The sequence below is a fragment of the Urocitellus parryii genome, chromosome 3, assembly GCF_045843805.1.
Source record: "Urocitellus parryii isolate mUroPar1 chromosome 3, mUroPar1.hap1, whole genome shotgun sequence".
NCBI classification, from domain to species: domain Eukaryota; kingdom Metazoa; phylum Chordata; class Mammalia; order Rodentia; family Sciuridae; genus Urocitellus; species Urocitellus parryii.
Window position 1 is genome coordinate 21,258,958 of NC_135533.1, and position 17,443 is coordinate 21,276,400.

The 17,443-nt window shown below is 56.0% G+C and overlaps 1 protein-coding gene across 1 annotated transcript in view; it reads left to right on the forward strand.

Moving 5' to 3' along the window:
• The window catches only part of Plxna4 (plexin A4), a 431,475-nt gene that overhangs the window by 394,534 nt on the left and 19,498 nt on the right, over positions 1-17,443 (forward strand). The window contains exons 22-25 of the mRNA XM_026392811.2: positions 1,902-2,170; positions 4,510-4,576; positions 5,367-5,513; positions 10,040-10,199. Of these exons, the coding sequence (XP_026248596.2) occupies positions 1,902-2,170; positions 4,510-4,576; positions 5,367-5,513; positions 10,040-10,199 (643 nt within the window). The remainder of the gene's footprint in view (positions 1-1,901; positions 2,171-4,509; positions 4,577-5,366; positions 5,514-10,039; positions 10,200-17,443) is intronic.

Below are 17,443 nucleotides of genomic sequence, written 5' to 3' on the forward strand. Positions count from 1 at the left end.
TGCGGGTCAGAGGGCTGTTCTGAGAGCCAGGATGAGCTGCAGGGTGGCCCTGGCCAGCACCTGCTGTACCTGTCGGCTCTGGCGAGTTCTCATCTCTCTCCTGAGAACTGGCCTTCCAAGTACCCGCACCACAGCAAGACAAATGAAAGTGAGCCTGCTCTGAGAGCAAGCTTTCCACCAGCTTCCAACCCGCGGGAGCTGTTGATGCCAGGCAACCAGAACGCTCCATGGGAGCGCTGCTCTGCAGGGTGCAGGGCGGCCCACAGCAAGGCCTCAGGTGGCCTCAGGCAGCACTCGGGCCTGTGTAGCAATGCCCTCCTGTGCACACCCTACCTGTTCCAGGGCCAGGAAAGTTTCTGCCACCTCCCGTGACCCCAGGCAGACAGGCTTCCTCTGGCGATCTCTGTCTTTGCCAGTTTGAACCTCAGGAGCACATTGTCTCTCAGTCCTGTGATTCCCCAGGAGGTGGGAGGGTGTGACACCGACTGCTGGTCTGGCCTGACGCTTCTGTCTTGGGGACTTGGGAAAGTTCCTTACCCTCACGGGTTCCTGGGGTCCTAACAGGACCTGCCTCCTCGTGGGTCTTGTGGATTAAATGGGCCAATGATTCCTAAAGCCTGTGGAACAGTATCTGACCCAGAATAAGATCCAGGTACATATGATGTGTTTCTTGTTATCTTCATTTTGCTGGTGAGATTAAGTCTACTAAGAGTCCCGCCGCTAGTAAGTGACGATGATAGAAGTAAACCCAAGTTCCCCCAACTCTGAAACCATGCTCTTGATGGCTGCCTATGTGACAGTCCTTCTCAAAGACTGGAGGTAACTCCCTTTTGGGGGTCTGACACCCCCCTGGGGTGATTTTGTAGTCACCTTTTGTTTGCTCAGATGCAGATGCTGGAGCAACACACAGGTTGTCAGTGTGCAGGTCAATGACCTTCCCCCAAGTTAGCCCACCTGGCAAGCCAGCGTCCAGGTGGAGAAGCAGAGTGCCAGCCCTCCAGGGAGGGCCCCCATTCCCCTTCCAGACAGAGCCACCCCCCAAATAACCAATAAGTCTATTTAAATGGAGTTATGTAAAGAGCCCATCTGACCTTTCTCATTCAGTATGTTGGAGAAGCTGGTCCCTGTATCATGGGCAGCAATGGGCCATTCCCGTCACTGCTGGACACCAGGAGCTCCCAGGCTGGGGGATGGCCGACAGTGCTGCCCAGCATATTACTGTCCATGGGTGGCTGGCGGGTGACTGCCCAGGGGGTAGTGCAGCCTGCTGGGCCTCCCAGGAACAGACCCTGTGGGCAGGAAGGCAGAAAGCTCTTGTGCCCCCTCCTCTGGATGGAGTGGGTCTCAGAAGGTGTCCCATCACAGGCTAGAGTCAGTGAGGTCCTCGAGACCACCGGGCTCAATCTTCCCCTTTTCTCAGGCTAAATGTAGGCCCCTAGAGAAGTGAAGGGACTTATCCACGGTTGCCTAGCAGAAGGGGGCAGAGTCCATGTGGAACCCAGAAATCTTGACTCAGACCACAGGACCCATGGGGCGGGGAGGGCAGGGTGTTGGGTTAGCTAGAGGCTCAGTCCTGGTGACCCATCAGCAGGGTGCCAGCCACAGCAGCCCCGACGTGGCACCTGGTCAGCTCCGCACCACCATCAGGGAGGAGCTCAGGCCCCAGAGCCCAGCAGATGTTCAAATCGCAGAAGCGCCGTGTTAATGAACTGTGGCTAGTTCTGTCCTCAGCTGGATGGTCCCTAAACGGGAGGTAAAGACCTGTCGTGGCTGAGTACAGTGCCGGGCTCCTGGGGATGGACAGCATTAGCCAGCTGCCGCTATAGCGATGGGTGAGAGGTGGGGTGGGACCCTCCAGCTCCCGCGGGAGGTCGCCAGGGCATCCTTGGCCTTTCCCGCAGGTCCCGGGCTACCGGCAGGAGCGCGTGGAGAAAGGCCTGAAGCTCTTCGCGCAGCTCATCAACAACAAGGTGTTCCTGCTGTCCTTCATCCGCACGCTCGAGTCCCAGCGCAGCTTCTCCATGCGCGACCGCGGCAACGTGGCCTCGCTCATCATGACCGTCCTGCAGAGCAAGCTGGAGTACGCCACCGACGTGCTGAAGCAGCTGCTGGCCGACCTCATCGACAAGAACCTGGAGAGCAAGAACCACCCCAAGCTGCTGCTCAGGAGGTGAGGGTGTGGCCCAGGGTGGCAGCCTCGCGTCTGAGCATCCCCTGCTGGCCTCCTCCAGGCTGAGCCACCTGGCTCCTGGAGCCTCCCAGAGACCAGAGGAGGCTGCAAGAGGAGCAGCCAGACTCCCCGAGGGTGAGGCACTGTGCTGCCAGAAGCTGAGCTGCATCCCCAAGACCCCGCCCACCACCCACCACCCACCATCCAGCGCCCTCCTAGAAGCCCCTGCCCGTCACAAGGGTGCCTATTGGCTCACCCTCTGGTTTTCTTCCACCTGTATCTGCTTTCCACTTGACTTTATCTGCCCTTCCTCTCCCTGGATTTTGATGCTTTCTACTGGAATTCTTCTCTGTGGATACTTCAGAGGTCATTTATGCCAATCTCTGGCCTCCTTTAAGCCAGAGCTGGAATTAGGAGAGAGACCCCATGGCTTCTTGCTGCCCAGGGCCCAGCAGCAGGTAAAGCATCCAGGAGCTAGTTAGAAATGCAAAATCTGAGGTCTCCCCCAGATCCTGAATCAGAATCTGCATTTTAACGAGGAACCCAGGTGGTTCGAATGCGCAGTAGAGTTGGAGAAGCACTGAGCGCAGACCTTTTGGTAGCCACTTACCCAGTGCAGCCCAGCAGGTATTTCCTGATCCTTGCTGTTGGCTCTGAATAGGTCCATGGTGCACCTGCAGCTCCTATAGCACGCTGTTCAAACCAGAAAGGGCAGATGTGCACACGTGCCCATGCCCTGGCCTGTGGCTGCAGCCTCGCTCCTCCGGGCTACGTGACTCCAATGTCTGTTTCCTTGGAGGATCTAAAGTTACAAAACTCCCATGTGAAGTGGTCACGGCCAGCCCTCTGCCCAGACCAGCTGTTGGTCTCTGCCTCTCTACCTGGCCCTTAACTTTCACCCTGGGTCTCTGGGTCTGAGGCTATGCCTCAGTGGCCCCTGCTTGGTCCTGCGGATAGATCTGGCTTTAGAAGTGTTCGCTTCAGGCTTTTTCCTGGTACAGCGGGCACTCACTGGCACAGATGCAAAAGGTGGCTGCATAGACAGGCAGTCATCCAGCTTTGGAAACAGCAAGGTGGATCATTTTGGTTTTTGTTTTACTTCCACCACGGAGCCACCCACCGGCGTAATTCTAGGTTGCTGCTGCCAGCCAGAGCTCCCACCAATTTCCTGGTGGGGTCTGTCTCCCCGGCTTGTTTTCCTCTCCCACTCCCCCATGCCCCTGCGCCTTCTGCCCTCCTCCTCCTCTCTCTCCTTCTTGCCCCTGGCTGCCCACTTCTTTCAATATTCTTCTTGTTTCTCTTCACCTTCACTTTGGGCTGGCAGAGGCCCAAAGGCTTTGGAATTTTAGTTACTAAGTATTTTCTGTCAACTGCAACTTTAAACTCCATATAAACATATGTGGATGGCAAACAGGTGGACGGGCTGGTTTTACTCTGGAGCTGGCCATGCACTCAGCACAAGTTTGAATGTAATCTGTTTTCTCTAAATGGATGCAACCACAAATAATACCATTGCTGTTGCATCTTCACTTAAAAGAATAAGTGGGCTTGGATTGTAGCATGAAAGAGGAAAAGGAGACTCAAGAAGGCACTTCCTCTCATTGCAAATCAAACTCCAGAAGGGTTTCCAGAGGAAGTTCCAAATTATGTGGAAGCCTTCGAAACAGGATGATTTTGACGTCTTGTGGGATGAACTAGGTTTACAGCTCCATGTGGCCCTCCATGCTTGGAGTCTTTAACTTGGGTTATGAGCTCCATCTGGATTATCTGGCCTTTTTTTGGCCATCACTTCCCCTGCTACTTTCTTTGATTTCCGCTGCCAAATTAGGATCTCCCCTGATTTTGTTTGCTCACGCAAAGTTCTCTAAGGCTGGGCTACTCAATAGGAGAGCTGCCAGCCATGGGCAACTATTTAAATCTAAATTTGTTAAAGTAAATAAAATGAAAAATTTCCCCTCCTCAAACACACCAGCCACAATTTGCACTTTTGGTGGCCACGTGTGGCCAGTGATTACCACCCAGGACGGCAGGTGGAGAACCCTGCCGTCGTCAATGCAAAGCACTGGACAGCCCACTCTGAGCAGGCCCAGAAGATACCCACCTGTGACGTCACCGATACCCTGCAGGTCCTTCTCCAGCTTTGAGTAAAGCTCCTCTGACCACCCTGGGAGCTGGGAGTCCACGAAATCTCCCTCTGGGTAGGATCTCACGCCTGGGCCCCCGGAGCCTGAGCTGCAGGAGGGAGGCAGACTCCTCGCCCTGCCACCCAGCCTGCAGGTTCTGACCAGCTGCTTCTCTCTTTGTCCTCCTCTGCTTATTCCCTTGGCGTCTGATGACAGGACAGAGTCGGTGGCTGAAAAGATGTTGACCAATTGGTTCACTTTCCTCCTCTACAAGTTCCTCAAGGTAGGACAGGACGAGGCCCTATTTCTGGCCTGCCATGATTCCCATCTTGGGGACCAGCCTGCATGCTCCCCAGCCTGCCCCATTCCATGCCACACCCCCAAGTCCATTCTGGCTGGCCTCACCACTTCCATCCCACAAGAAATGGACTTGCCCCTCATCACCGTCTTGAAAGACAGGGATCCCATTTGGCCCTAGTTTCTGGGACAGAATCCCTCGTGGCTGGTTTTTTCCCAGTTAAGGGGCGGAGGAGCCCCTGAGAGGGCCCTGCACAGACTTTCAAGCTAAGTCCCCACTTAAGCTGAAAATAGTTCATCTCTTACTTCCTCACGTATTCCTCTTCCCTCTCCCAGCCCCAGGTTTAGGGAGGCTGATAAGGGTCCTGGTTAGGGACAGCAGCCACATGTCACAGCAGATAAGCCAAGGACGTGCCTGGGAGGCGGGAGAACTGCTAACTTCCAGTGACCAACCTGTTTTCCTAGAGTTCAGACCACAGAGGACCGAGCTCTGCTCTTGGAGCCTCAGAGACAGTGAATGGAGGAGGGACGGGGGAGGGAGACAGGCAGGAGGAAGAGCCGGCTCTAGACGGGTGGCAGGAGAGGGTGACATGGGGAAGACCCTGCGTCCAGAGAGCCAAGAGCCCACAAGTCTGAAGGGTAAAGAGTTACAGAAGAGAAAATTGGAAACTGATGAAGAAGCAGGTGGGTTCAGGAGAAGGCAGGACAGGAGCATGGGGTGGGCTCCGCACCCCTGCAGTCCTGAAGCTCAGCGGCGTGTTTCTTGTCACATCCAGGAGTGTGCTGGGGAGCCCCTCTTCTCCCTGTTCTGCGCCATCAAGCAGCAGATGGAGAAGGGCCCCATAGATGCCATCACAGGAGAGGCCCGCTATTCCCTGAGCGAGGACAAGCTCATCCGGCAGCAGATCGAGTACAAGACCCTGGTGAGCCGCCCTCCACTCCTGCAAGGTCGTGGCACACGGGGCAGGAAGGGGAGGAAACTAGCAAGGGCCCCTGGTGGTTCTGCAGCTCCCACCACCCACCAAAGTTCAAGTACGATGCACTGTGGGATGGGAGGCCAGGTGGCCTAGTGTGAGGCGTTGGTCCAGGGAACTTGGAGATGCCCTCTGTCAATCAAGGTCAGACCCTCCTCTCCTGGGGCAGTAGTTACCCTAAGAGGCAGCAGAGCTTAGCAGGGCCCAGTGTTTAATACTGTAGCTTTCCTTTTCTTTTCTTTTTAAAAATTCTTTCTAGGTATGAATGACAGTAGAGTGTATTTTGACATGCATACATGGAGTATAACTTCCCATTCTCGTGGTTGTACCTGATGTGATCATATAGAGCACTAATCTCCAGGATATATATATATATATATATATATATATATATATATATATATATATAAAACTAAAAAATCTTAACACCCCAAAAACAAATAACCCAATTAATAAATGGGCAAAGGAACTGAACAGGCACTTTATAGAAGAACAAATGTGAACAGTCAACCAATATATGAATAAATGTTCAACATCTCTAGCAAATTAAAACCACACTGAGATTGCATCTCACTCCAGTCAGAATGGCAAATATCCAGAATACAAGCAATAATAAATGTTGGTGAGGATGTGGGGAAAAAGATACGCTCATACATTTCTGGTGAAGACTGCAAATTGGTGCAACCACTCTGGAAAGCAGTATAAAGATTCCTCAGAAAACTTGGAATGAAACCACCATTTACAGTTTTCCCACTCCTCAGTATTTGTCCAAAGGACTTAAAATCAGCATACTACCGTGACACAGCCACCTCAGTGTTTATAGACGCTCAATTACAATAGTAAGCTATGGAACCAACCTAGGTGCCCATCAACAGATGGATGGATAAAGTTTGTGGCTTTGAAATCAGACAAACCCAGACCTGAACCCTGCCTGGGTACATTGAGGCAGGTCCCTAACTTCTCTGAGTTTATGTTTCTTCATCTGCAAAAGGGGATTGTAGAATCTGTCGGAATGGGAATAACAGCAGCCCTACTGACTGGAACTGTCCAGGGAATTGAGGGAGCCCAGTGCCCAGGTGGGGATGGCAAGCAGGCGTTCACTCCCGCTGGCTCAGGCCAGCCTTCCCGCATGGCTATTCCTCCACCTCCTGGCTGCCCACTGTCCTTCTGTGCCCAGGGCGACCCTCAGACTTTTTTGGGGAGAACTGTGATATCCTACCAGGTCTTTTTCTCCAAGAAAGAGGAGAGGAAGTGGAAGGAGGAAGGAGTACACAAAACGTGTTGGGGTGAAATCCAGGTGCCCCCCAAGAATGTTAGCAAAAGAGACAGCCAGGGAGTGAAGGGCACAGGGAATCGATGGAATTAAAATGGAATCAGCAGGACACCAGACAATGGTGGCAGGAGGAAGGGAGGGGGTGTAGCAGAGCTGGGAGACACAGATGCTCTGAGCCCAGGGTTGGGATGACCCCACAGCCTGCGGCCAGCTGGGGAGATGGTCCCCACCTCTGGACACATCTGTCCCTCCTGGCTGGAGGGCTGTGACCACAATTCACCCACCCCACCCCCATCTTCTGAGAGCCCTGGGGTATCCCAGAAGATTTCTGGACAGATTTACCAGGATTGGCTCCCTGAAGATTCAAAGGCATCACCTGCCAGGGAGGCCCCTCATGGCTGCCTCTGCTCCCAAGGACAGTTAGAGACGCCAACAAAAATGGAAAAGTGGTGGGGAGGCCTTCCGAAAAACAGAGACCTGAGGGCTGGGGATGCAGCTCAGTTGGTGGAGTGCTCGCCTTGCCTGCGCAGGGCCCTGGGTTCAATCTCCAGCTACACACACACACACACACACACACACACACACACACACACACACACACAAAGACCTGAGCTGATTTCTTAGTAGGAAAAACTACCTTTGAGTCGCTCCTGCTCCCTCCCCTCCCCACCCACCCCTTCCCTCCTGCTTCCCAATATTGAATGCAGCACAAAGATGGTGATAATGCTCCCCCACAGGTTGCAGCAGGCTTTGTTCCGAGGTCAGAGGACTGCCTCAGAGAGAATGTGAGGAAATTGGAGTGGGTCAGGGCCGAGCGTCCATTAAGGTGGAAACACTACAGACAGGCGGGAGAAAAGGGGGAAGAAACTGTGATTGTTTCTCCTGGAGTAGACCCGGCTGCGGGGAGATTGCCTGGGCCCCTCGAGGCCCGGGGGAGGGAGTTCCCCCATGTGGAGGGGAGGGGAGAGGAAGGTGCCCGGTGCCATGGCAGCAGCTGGACAGAGTCCAGGTGAGCTGCTCAGATACGAAGATGGGACCTGGTGGGGTTCTGCAGTGGCTGGAGGAGCCTTTAGGGGAACCTTGAGTAGGACCCTTGCGCTGGGCAGGAGGGTCAACGGATGGCTCTGAGAGACTCAGGGGGAGACCAAAGTGCACTTCTTTAAGTCCGGTGCATCTCCCAAGTGTTTGATTAAATTGATGCTCTAGAACTTGGCCTGGCATGTCCCAGGGCCCTGCTACTGGGAATGCCCCAGGACCCGCATCAGTAGTGTCTTGGAGCCTGCTAGGGTGCTGGGTGTCCCCTGGGAGCCTGCTAGAAACGAGGTACTCTCCCAGGAGCCCACTGTAGTGCTAGGTGCCCCCTGAGAGTCAGCTGAAGTGCTAGATGCCCATCTGGGAGCTTGCTAGAGTGCTGGGGGCCCCCTGGGAGCTCACTAGAGGGTTCCATGCTCACGTGGGAGCCTGCAGGAGCACTCTACAGTCACCTGGAATCCTGCTGGGGTGCTAGATGCCCTCCTGGGAACTTGCTAGAATGCAGAATCCTAGGCCCCACCATGGACCTCCTGGACCAGAATCTGTGCCCTGCCCACGAGATTCTATCCACAAGAAAGTTCACGGGCACCTCCCAGCCCAGAGGGCCCCAGGGCATTTGTTCAGTAAGTAGCCGAGGAGCACAGGGGCCGGGAACTTCCAAGACTGTGCTGCGACCTGTGGCCAGGGGTCAGGGCCTCCGCTCTGGTAGGCTGGTCCTGGCCCTGAAGTACGCTGTGCAGCTGTTCCCCTGAGGCCACCCTGAACCTCTGGGGCAGGAGAGATGCCAGGAGCTCACCCGCAGGTGGCGGCCCCTGCCCCATGGTCTCTCCTGGGAAGAAGGCTGGAAAAGCCCTGCTCTGCCTGGGGGACATGGCGCCACACTCCTGGCCTCAGGGCAGGACAGCAGGGGCAGCCAGAGCAGCAGGAAGGGTCAGGCCTGACCGCTGAGCAGGAGGGAGGGCTGCTGGGAGGCCCCGGAGGAGGGAGTAGCCAGGCGAAGGCACATGTGGACACGTGGTCCAGGGGTCCTGCCGCCATGTCTCCAGTTTGGGGCGCATTGAGGATGAGTGTGGTTTATAGATTCAGAGGATTCTTTTTCGCTGTGGAATAAGTGGGTTCCCCCCTTGAGCTCATAACAGCCCCGTTGCTAATGAAAGGCAGCCGTCCAGCGCCGGGGGGCTGATTGCCAACACGTGGAGCGCGAGGGGCTAGGGTCTGGCTCTGCGAGCCACATGGGGCCCCTGGGAAAGGGTTCTGGGGAGGGGGAGGGAGGAGAAGTCCCCAGCAGGAGAACAGCACACGGAGGGCGCAGGCTCTGGGGCCAGAGGAGAGTCGGGGCCCAGAGAGCCTAGCAGCACCCCTGCCCCCCTGGGAACCCCAGGCCCCCCGGCTCCATCATCCATGCAGAAAGAGCCCACTGCAAAAAAAGTGGGGAAAGAAAACCCTGGAACTTCTCAAAGGACAACTCCAGAACTTCTTTAAAAAAAAAAAAAATTGGTGAAGTAGCATTTTAACTTTTCTGACTTGTTCCCCAAAGAGAATGAGCCAGACGGTGGCCTTGTCTCCGACCAGGTTCAGGTTCAGAGCCAGAAAGGAATCTCGGGTGGTCCTAGACCTGCGATTTTCCCCAGGGCACCTTTTTGTTTCTAAAGAATACATCAAGCCTCTTGTACATTCTCCACCTTCCCCCAAAGCCCCAAACCTCCCCAAATTAAAGTTATCAAAGCTTTTGGGACAGGAGCCCTGATCCCATTAGCACTGAGTGTGGCCGTGTCTGGGAGGGAGCCATGAGAAACAGGGTGACACAGAAGGATGGGGTCGAGGGTCTAAGTGTGCCACCAAGACTGTGCATCTGGAGCATTTGGAGACAGGGCCTCACTAAGTTGCTGAGGCTGGCCTCAGCCTCCCCAGTAGCTGAGAGGAAGGGGAGGCCACGGCACCTGGTGATAGAGTTTTCGTGAAGTTCGTCCCAACAGGCAGTCAAGCATGGAACCTGCACTCCTGCCATGACCTGGAGCCTGGGAGTTGTCCTGCTTGTCTGAACGGAGAGGGCAGGGCACCTGGTGGGGACACAGGGCTGGCGCCGGAGAGGACAAGCTGTACAGGACCCCAGGGGATCCCTGAGCTCTTCCTCGGCCTCACCCACGTGCCCTCTCCCCGCCACCCCCAGGTCCTGAGCTGTGTCAGTCCAGACAATGCCCACAGCCCTGAGGTCCCAGTGAAGATCCTCAACTGTGACACCATCACTCAGGTCAAGGAGAAGATTCTGGATGCCATCTTCAAGAACGTGCCCTGTTCCCACCGGCCCAAGGCTGCAGACATGGACCTTGGTGAGTCGGCTGTCCCCCTACCCAGGGGCCTGTCCCTGTGACCAGTCCTAGGACTTCCTGCTTCCTCAGGGCAGGAGCAGCAACCCTGGGGCGCAGGGGACGGAGGGACAATCAGTGGATGAGCAGGGGCATGGCTGGCCCCCTAGGAGCCCACAGGACTGGTCTTCATGGACTGCTGGAGTTAGCCAGAGCCGGTCAGTGAGCAATGGGCAGAGACGGGATGGTGGCTCGCTGACGGTCTGATGGTGATCTGGCCTAGCAGGCTAGGTCTCTGGGGTCCTCTGAGTGACCAAAGGCTGGGAGTAGTGGTGTCGCATTCAGTGAAGGGATTTAAAGGCAAAAGCTGCTAGTCTGGTCTCCGAGGTGAGGTCTGGCTTCGCCCCCCTCTGCCCTGTGCCTGTAATTTTTGCTAAATCCCTCCTGCTCCGGAGATGTGGGTCAGCACAGAGAATGAGAGAAAGAATAAGAAGACCGAGCTAGGACAGGCTGCTGAGGAGCAGGGTGACATTGTGTCCAAGTGTCCACAGATGGCCCCAGGCCTGCTGCCGAGGGCCAGTTGTACTTAGATCAGTTCTGGCTGGCTTGAGTGTCTCACAGGATGTCATCCAGGGGAGAGCCTCCTGGGGCGCCCCCGGCTCTGAAGAGGCCACAGTGGAAGAGAGACAGTCCAGCATTGTGGGACACCTGGATTCGAGTCCTGGTGGTGCCACTTGGTCCTCGCTGTGTGACCTTGGCCATGTTACTTAACCGCTCTGTGCCTTAATTCCTTGCCTATAAAATGGACATAATAATAATAATCTGTTTTATGGTAAAAATCCGGGGGATGATGCATGGAGAAGCCTTTTTCATGCAGTGTCTGGCCTTTAGTCCCCTCTGTGCGTGTTGGTTGCTGTCACTGGGGATGACGGTAACATTGGTGAGGGCAGTGGCTCTTCCTGGTGCTGGACAGGAGAGAAGGCCAAGGATTCCTGACAGCACGGGGTGGGAGACCCCTGACCCACCCATCTGGCCTCTAAGCTGGCTTCAGCTAAGCCACCCAGGACAGATGGGCCTCTGCGCTATTTGCTGAAATCCAGAGGGAATTTCCACTCTGCGGCGCCACCCGCACTCAGACCCTGATGACAGAGAGTCTTAGGAGCTGGAGGTTCTGCTCACCGCCTGCAGGTCTCACCTCTCCACTAACCCTCTTCCTGGCTCTCGGCTGGATGCCCTAGGCCCTGTGCTAGGGAAGAAAGATTGATTGTTTGGGGGACATGGGGGAAGGGGATGGGAGTGGGTGAGTGTGCCCATGTGTGTGTCCAGGGAACTGTCCCCCGGGTGGGGTGGACGTGCGCACCTGTTCTGTGGCCATCAGGAGCCCCCAGACTTAGGAGGTCCGGGGGCCCAGGAAAGAGGCCACCCCGCTCCTCGGTGTCATTATCTGCACAATGAGTGGAAGGATTCCCTGAGAGAGGGGTGGAGAGGAGACGCCATTATCTGAAGTCCCTTCCTGAAGGTAGTGGTCTGCGGAGGTCCTGCTGGAATGCAGGAGGACACGTGGGCGGGTGTGCATGGTGCTCGGGAATCGGGAGCAGCAGGTGGATCGGGTGGGTGGGGACAGCAGGTGGATCCGGTGGGTGGGGACAGTTCTCCGCCTTACAAGGAGGGGCAGGGAATGGGAACTCCTGGGGCTGAGGTGGCTTAAGCCCTTGAAGCCCGGGGATGGGTGACCAGCATTCTGTAGCCCCCGCTGAGGGCGCATCCTCTGAAGCACAACCAGGAGCAGCCCTTCTCTGTCTGCGGGTGTCCTGGAGAAGCGGTGACCCGCTGGGGACCAGTGCTCGGGAGCAGTTTCCCACCTGGCCTTCTCTGTGCCGAGGAGGGCAAGAAGCTGCTGGTTAGCTTTTTTTGGGGGGAGGGGGCTGTAACGGGGATTGAACTCGGGGGCACTGGACCACTGAGCCCCATCCCCAGCCCTATTTTGGATTTTATTTATTTAGAGATGGGGTCTCACTGAGTTGCTTAGTGCCTTGCTGTTGCTGAGGCTGGCTTTGAACTCGAGGTCCTCCAGCCTCAGCCTCCTGAGCCGGGGGAGTCACAGACGTGCGCCACCTCGCCTGGTTTGCTATTAGCTTTTGAAGACACGCCCTCTCCAGATCTGGGGGTGCAAACCCCGCAAAGCCAATCTGCAATGGAAAGAAGGAGCACCTCTTGCAGTCCAGCCGCAGCCAGGGCCACCCCTTCCAGCCATCCACCAGGAGGGCTGCTGGGCCAACAGGGCCTGCCTGACGGTGGCCGCGCTCTTAAGTCAGAGACTGCTCGGGCCAGAGAAAGGCCACCTCCCCCTGCTTCCCAGGGCACAGTGTCCTCGGGCTTCGGGTCCCAGGGTCACAGAGGGGCCCCGGTCCCATGGCACATGCTACCGGGCCACCCCCTGAGCAAGGCCCCAGAGCAGGGCTAATGAGGGAGAAGCCAAGGAGCAGAGGGCTCCGGAGCGGAGCTTCGGTTCACCAAGGGCCTCCTTCCAAGTGTCCCTTTGTTCCTGTGGAAGCAGAGTTTGGAGCTGTCCCCCGACTCTGGCCTTCTTCCTGCCAGACTTAGTTTACATACAAGGAAAACGGGGCTCCCCTGGCCCAGATGCCCTTTCCACACACTTCCACCCTGTCCCCATGGGCAGAGCAGCTGGGTCCTTCCATGAGGAACCGCTGGACCGTCCTGCTTTCCACTTTCAAGAGTCTTCAATAAACGACAGACGCGTTCAACACGCTGGTGTGGAGCAGGCTTGTGTCAGGGACGCTGCCCGGCCGTGCGCTAGTGTGAGTGTTGTGTGCACTCTACCAGGGGCTAAGCCTGAGGGCCAGTGGTGCAGGTGCCCCGACTTGCCATATTTTCATGTTACGGTGGCTTCGAAGGACACAGCCCTCATCATAAATGGAGGAGTATGTGTAAGAGCGAGAGAGAGAGACTTAATTTAAGGAATTGGCCATACGTGATGGAGGCGGCCAGCCTCCAAGGTGAGCCGGCAGGCGGGAGAGCCAAAGAAGAGCTGAAGGCCTCCTGCTGGCAGAGGTCCCTGGTGCTCAGGGATGGCCAGGCTTCTGTTCTGTGTAGACCTTGGACTGATTGGACGAGGCCCACCCACAGTATGAGGTTGACCTGTTTTAAATGGGAATCTCCTATACACACACCTTCACAGAAATATCCAGAATAATGTATAACCCAATATCTGGGCACTCTAGCCAACCACGTATGGACAAATAAAGTCCACAGAACCCAGATGGGGCCAGCGTCTGTTGGAATTTGTGGAAGGAAAGATAGTGAGAGGGCAGAGATTGAGACAGTGCTGGAGTCTCAAAGCTCAGTATCCAGGTGACTATAGAAGCTGTCCTCACCAGGCTATGTCCCTTTCCACCCAGGGCAGGGCTGGTACCTTCTTGCACTACTCAACTCTCCCACGAACATACCAGGGGCTTACCTGGGTCAGCCTCTGTGCCCAGCATGGAGGTACCCAGGAGACGAGGTCAAGGTTGTCACTTCTGAGCACCGTAGTACAGGCAGGACATTTTTCTGTCAAGTTAAGAGACTCTTTGTCTCCTCCTTTCACTCCCCAGAGGAAATAATTGATGCCACTCTACCCTTCCTGCCTGGATGGGGAATCTGCAGCTCAGAGAGGCAGAGTGTCCAGGCCCAGGTCACACAGCAGGGCAAAAGAGAGAACTCTATCCCCACCCAGCCCATCTCCTCCTCAGGCCTTTCTTCTCCTATGCTACTGCCCATGACCTCCAGAGATTCCTCTAGTTTAATGCAAATACTCTATCAATAGCCCCTGGAGCATCACCACCCCCTCTGTCTTGCAGCTCAGGTCGCCCTGAAAGGATATATTTTTTTTCAAATAAGTAATTCCTGTATGCAATAAAAAGATACACTATCTTCTGAGTGAAATATAAAGAGTTCACAGCAGCTGTCCCCCGTTTGCATTTTCCGCTGCACCTGATGGGAAGGACAGATAAAGATAATGGGATTTTTTTCTTCTTCTTTTTTTAATTTCACCTCCCTCTCTCCCTGGAAGGTGGAAGTGTAACAAATTGGATGGAGAGTGTGTCTGTCCTTTGTACTTGGTGCCTGGAGCAGGGCACAGTGGCTGCAGGAGACACTGCGAGAGAGAGGTCACAGCTAGCAATTTTCTCTTGGTGCCATGCATATGAATACCAGGGTCACCTTCCCTCCTCCCCGTGGCCACCTGCCTCTTTAACTCTTCTTTGACCTGATGCACTTCCAGGAGGGACACCAGAGCCTAGTGTTCCAGATTCCAGAAGATCCAGGGACTCTGGCTCATCTCATGTCAGCCCTGCCTGACCCCCCAAATCCCAACCAGCCGGGGCAGGCGCTTCCCAGTTTACAAAGACTCAGTGCCTTAAATGCAGATGGTGTACTTCCATTTAGGAATTTTTTTTCTTTTAAGTGCCAACTTTCATGTTCAACCATTTTCTACTGGAGAACAGCTCATCACAATAAATTTAATTTTTTTTTAATACTTTTGCAGACCTTCCTCTCTCCCACTTCCAGCTCAATTTTCTGACCTTCCCAGGGGTCACTCTGACCCTCTATGGCCTCTCCCAGCTCTTTCATGTGGAGCAGTAGTCATCTCCACAGCCTGCGACTTGGGGTGCATGTGTTGGGGGTGCAGTGAGCCCCTGGGAGAACGGGCAGGCTGTGAAGCTGGTCCCCGTGGCCACGTTGATTTCCTGGGCTCGGACTAGCCTGGTGGGTCTCCTCCGGCCCTTGCCTGCCTGCCTCAGCCCCAGGGCCTCCCGGATGGGTCTCAGAGGGATGGCAACAGGCAGGATTGCGTGGGTCCAGAGGAGGTGTGCCTGTGACGGCGTGTGTGCGGGTCCCCCTGTGTCCCCCTGCACACCTCCCCCATGATGGCCACAGCTAAGGAGGTGTCAAGTGTCCTGGGGAGCGTCTGCCTCTGGGTATCAGGGCTGGTGGGTAGAGACCCCTCCCGGGTCCAGGCCAGTAGTGATGCCCTCAGAGTCAGTGACTCCCTCCAGGTTGGCTGCTGGAGATCCCTCCCCTTCCCTACGCCCAGATTCTCACTGCCCACCACACACCCCACGTACTCAGGGGCAAGCCCTGGGGCTCCCACGTCCCCTGGAGCATCGCTGGGCACTTCTGGTCCATTGCCTGAGCACCCCGAGTCTGAACCTCACCCCCCCTACTTCAGCCAGGCCTTCATATTTCCACGGTGGACAGAGGCAGCCACCCCCAGTGGGTCTCCTTGTGTCCTGCCCCACTGAGGCCTCCTCTTCCCATCACCTCCCCCAACCCACCTAGCTCAAGTCCAGGTGCCCTGGCCTGGCACGCTGGACCTTTCTGGATTTGCTTCCTGACCTCTGGGGCCTCCCGGGTCTTCCTTCTCCCACGAGGACACAGTACTCAAGTGCTGCCTTTGGACCCATCCACCTGCTCCCTGGACGTCGGCCAAGTGCCTGCTCATCTGTCCTTCACAGATCGGCCCAGCATCCCCCTCCTGCCCAGCTGCCTGCACGCTCCCCGCCGTCTCCCTCCTCCACGCCCCGTGCACGGGGACTTCGGAGGGAGCTCTTCAAGGGCAAGGGCTTTGTGCATCCCAGGTCCTTGTTCAGCTCCGTCCCGTGTCCTGCAGTGCCGGGCCTGGTCCACGGAGGGCCCCCATTGTGAATGAGTGAGGAGGGGGCTCTGAGGCCTTCCGGGTCCAGGTTTCCACGTGGTGGCCCAGGAGAGGCCTTGGATGGGACAGTAGATGTCCTGTCTGGAGGAGGTGTTGGTCAGGAGTCACCCAGGAGTCACCCAGTCGTGGCTGATCTGGGCATCTCCCCGCATCAGGAACCTTGGAGGCATGTTGGGATCTCTCTCTAGGCCCCAAGTGCAGCCAACACTCTCTGTCTGGAAGGCTCCGCACTCACCGAGCACGCTGGCCATTGACCGGGTTGTCACAGTGCCCCTCAGCCCTTCTTAGGTGGCCGCCCCACACAGAGCAAGGTGTGGGCATGAAAGGAAGTGTTTTTAGTACTCTATCAGCAAGTCGGGGTCTCTCTGGTGACAGGAATGCAGGCCTGAGGCTCAGGAGGCCCGAGTTCCACGGATTCCTGTTACTCTTATTAAATAAAACTAAGCCTACACGGAATCCGTGACCCAGAGAGCACAGAGTGGCCCTTGCTCGGGGGCCTCCTGAGGCTGACTTAAGCAGAGAGGACCAGGGTGCTGTCCTTCATGTCTCAGGGTGGCAGGCCGGCTCCCCCTCATCGTCCCCACTGCCCTTGGGGTCCCTCCCTCCTGTGGTGGAAATGAGATTTCATGGGCTCAGGCATGCAGATTGGGAGACTGGGCTGCTCCTGGGACGGCATAGAACCTTTTTTTTTTTTTTTAACCTTTCTGATATTTCAGAACAAAAGCACATGGCAATTTTTCTGTGTACAGGGTCACAAAAATAACCGGCTTAAGAGATCTAAGAGGATGGCCAAGCGGTCCCCTTGATTCCGGCTCACGATCCTTATATTGGTATTTGAGGAAACAATCCCAACGGTTTGACATGAAAAGACAAAAAATCACCACTTTGCAGATGCCCTGCCCCAGGCTGGGAGCTGGGCTGGGGTGACAGCAGGACTGGGCAGCCAGAAGGCCCCTTCCTGTAGCCCTTGAACCCGTGACCAAGGGCTGGCCTCTGTAGTGTGTCCAGCTGCCCGCTGCACGGCCTCCCTGGTTGTAGGCTCAGCCTGCGGAGGAGCACGTGCCACCTCGACAGCACGCCCAGGCACTGAGGGGAGGGAAACGTGGCCCAGGGAAACCTGCCAGTGGCCTTTGGGGACTCCTGAGTCCCAGAGTGAAGTAACTTTCCTGGTGTCCACCCTGGTCAACCTAGGGGGCAGGTGACCTAAGCCAGTGCCCAAGCTGCACCCACATCCATCTTCCCCACCAAGAAGACCCAGAGCCCAGGAACTCCTCCAGGGACCTGGGCATCCTGATGGCCTAGTCCAGTGCCCATGGAGCAGGCCCAGCTGGCTGAGGGCTCAGCAGTGGCCGGGCACGATGACCTCTAGGTCTGTCTTCCAGATCTTTTCCCAGTCGTAAAATTAGAGGAGTGAGTGACAGTGATCCAAGAGCTCTTGCTGCTCCAGTGGAAGTGCCTGGTCTCGTTTCTCAGTTCAGATCCCTTCCACCCTGGTGAACAGCAGCTCTCAGCTCACCTGCCTGTGGCCCCCTGTCCACCGCCGGGGGACATA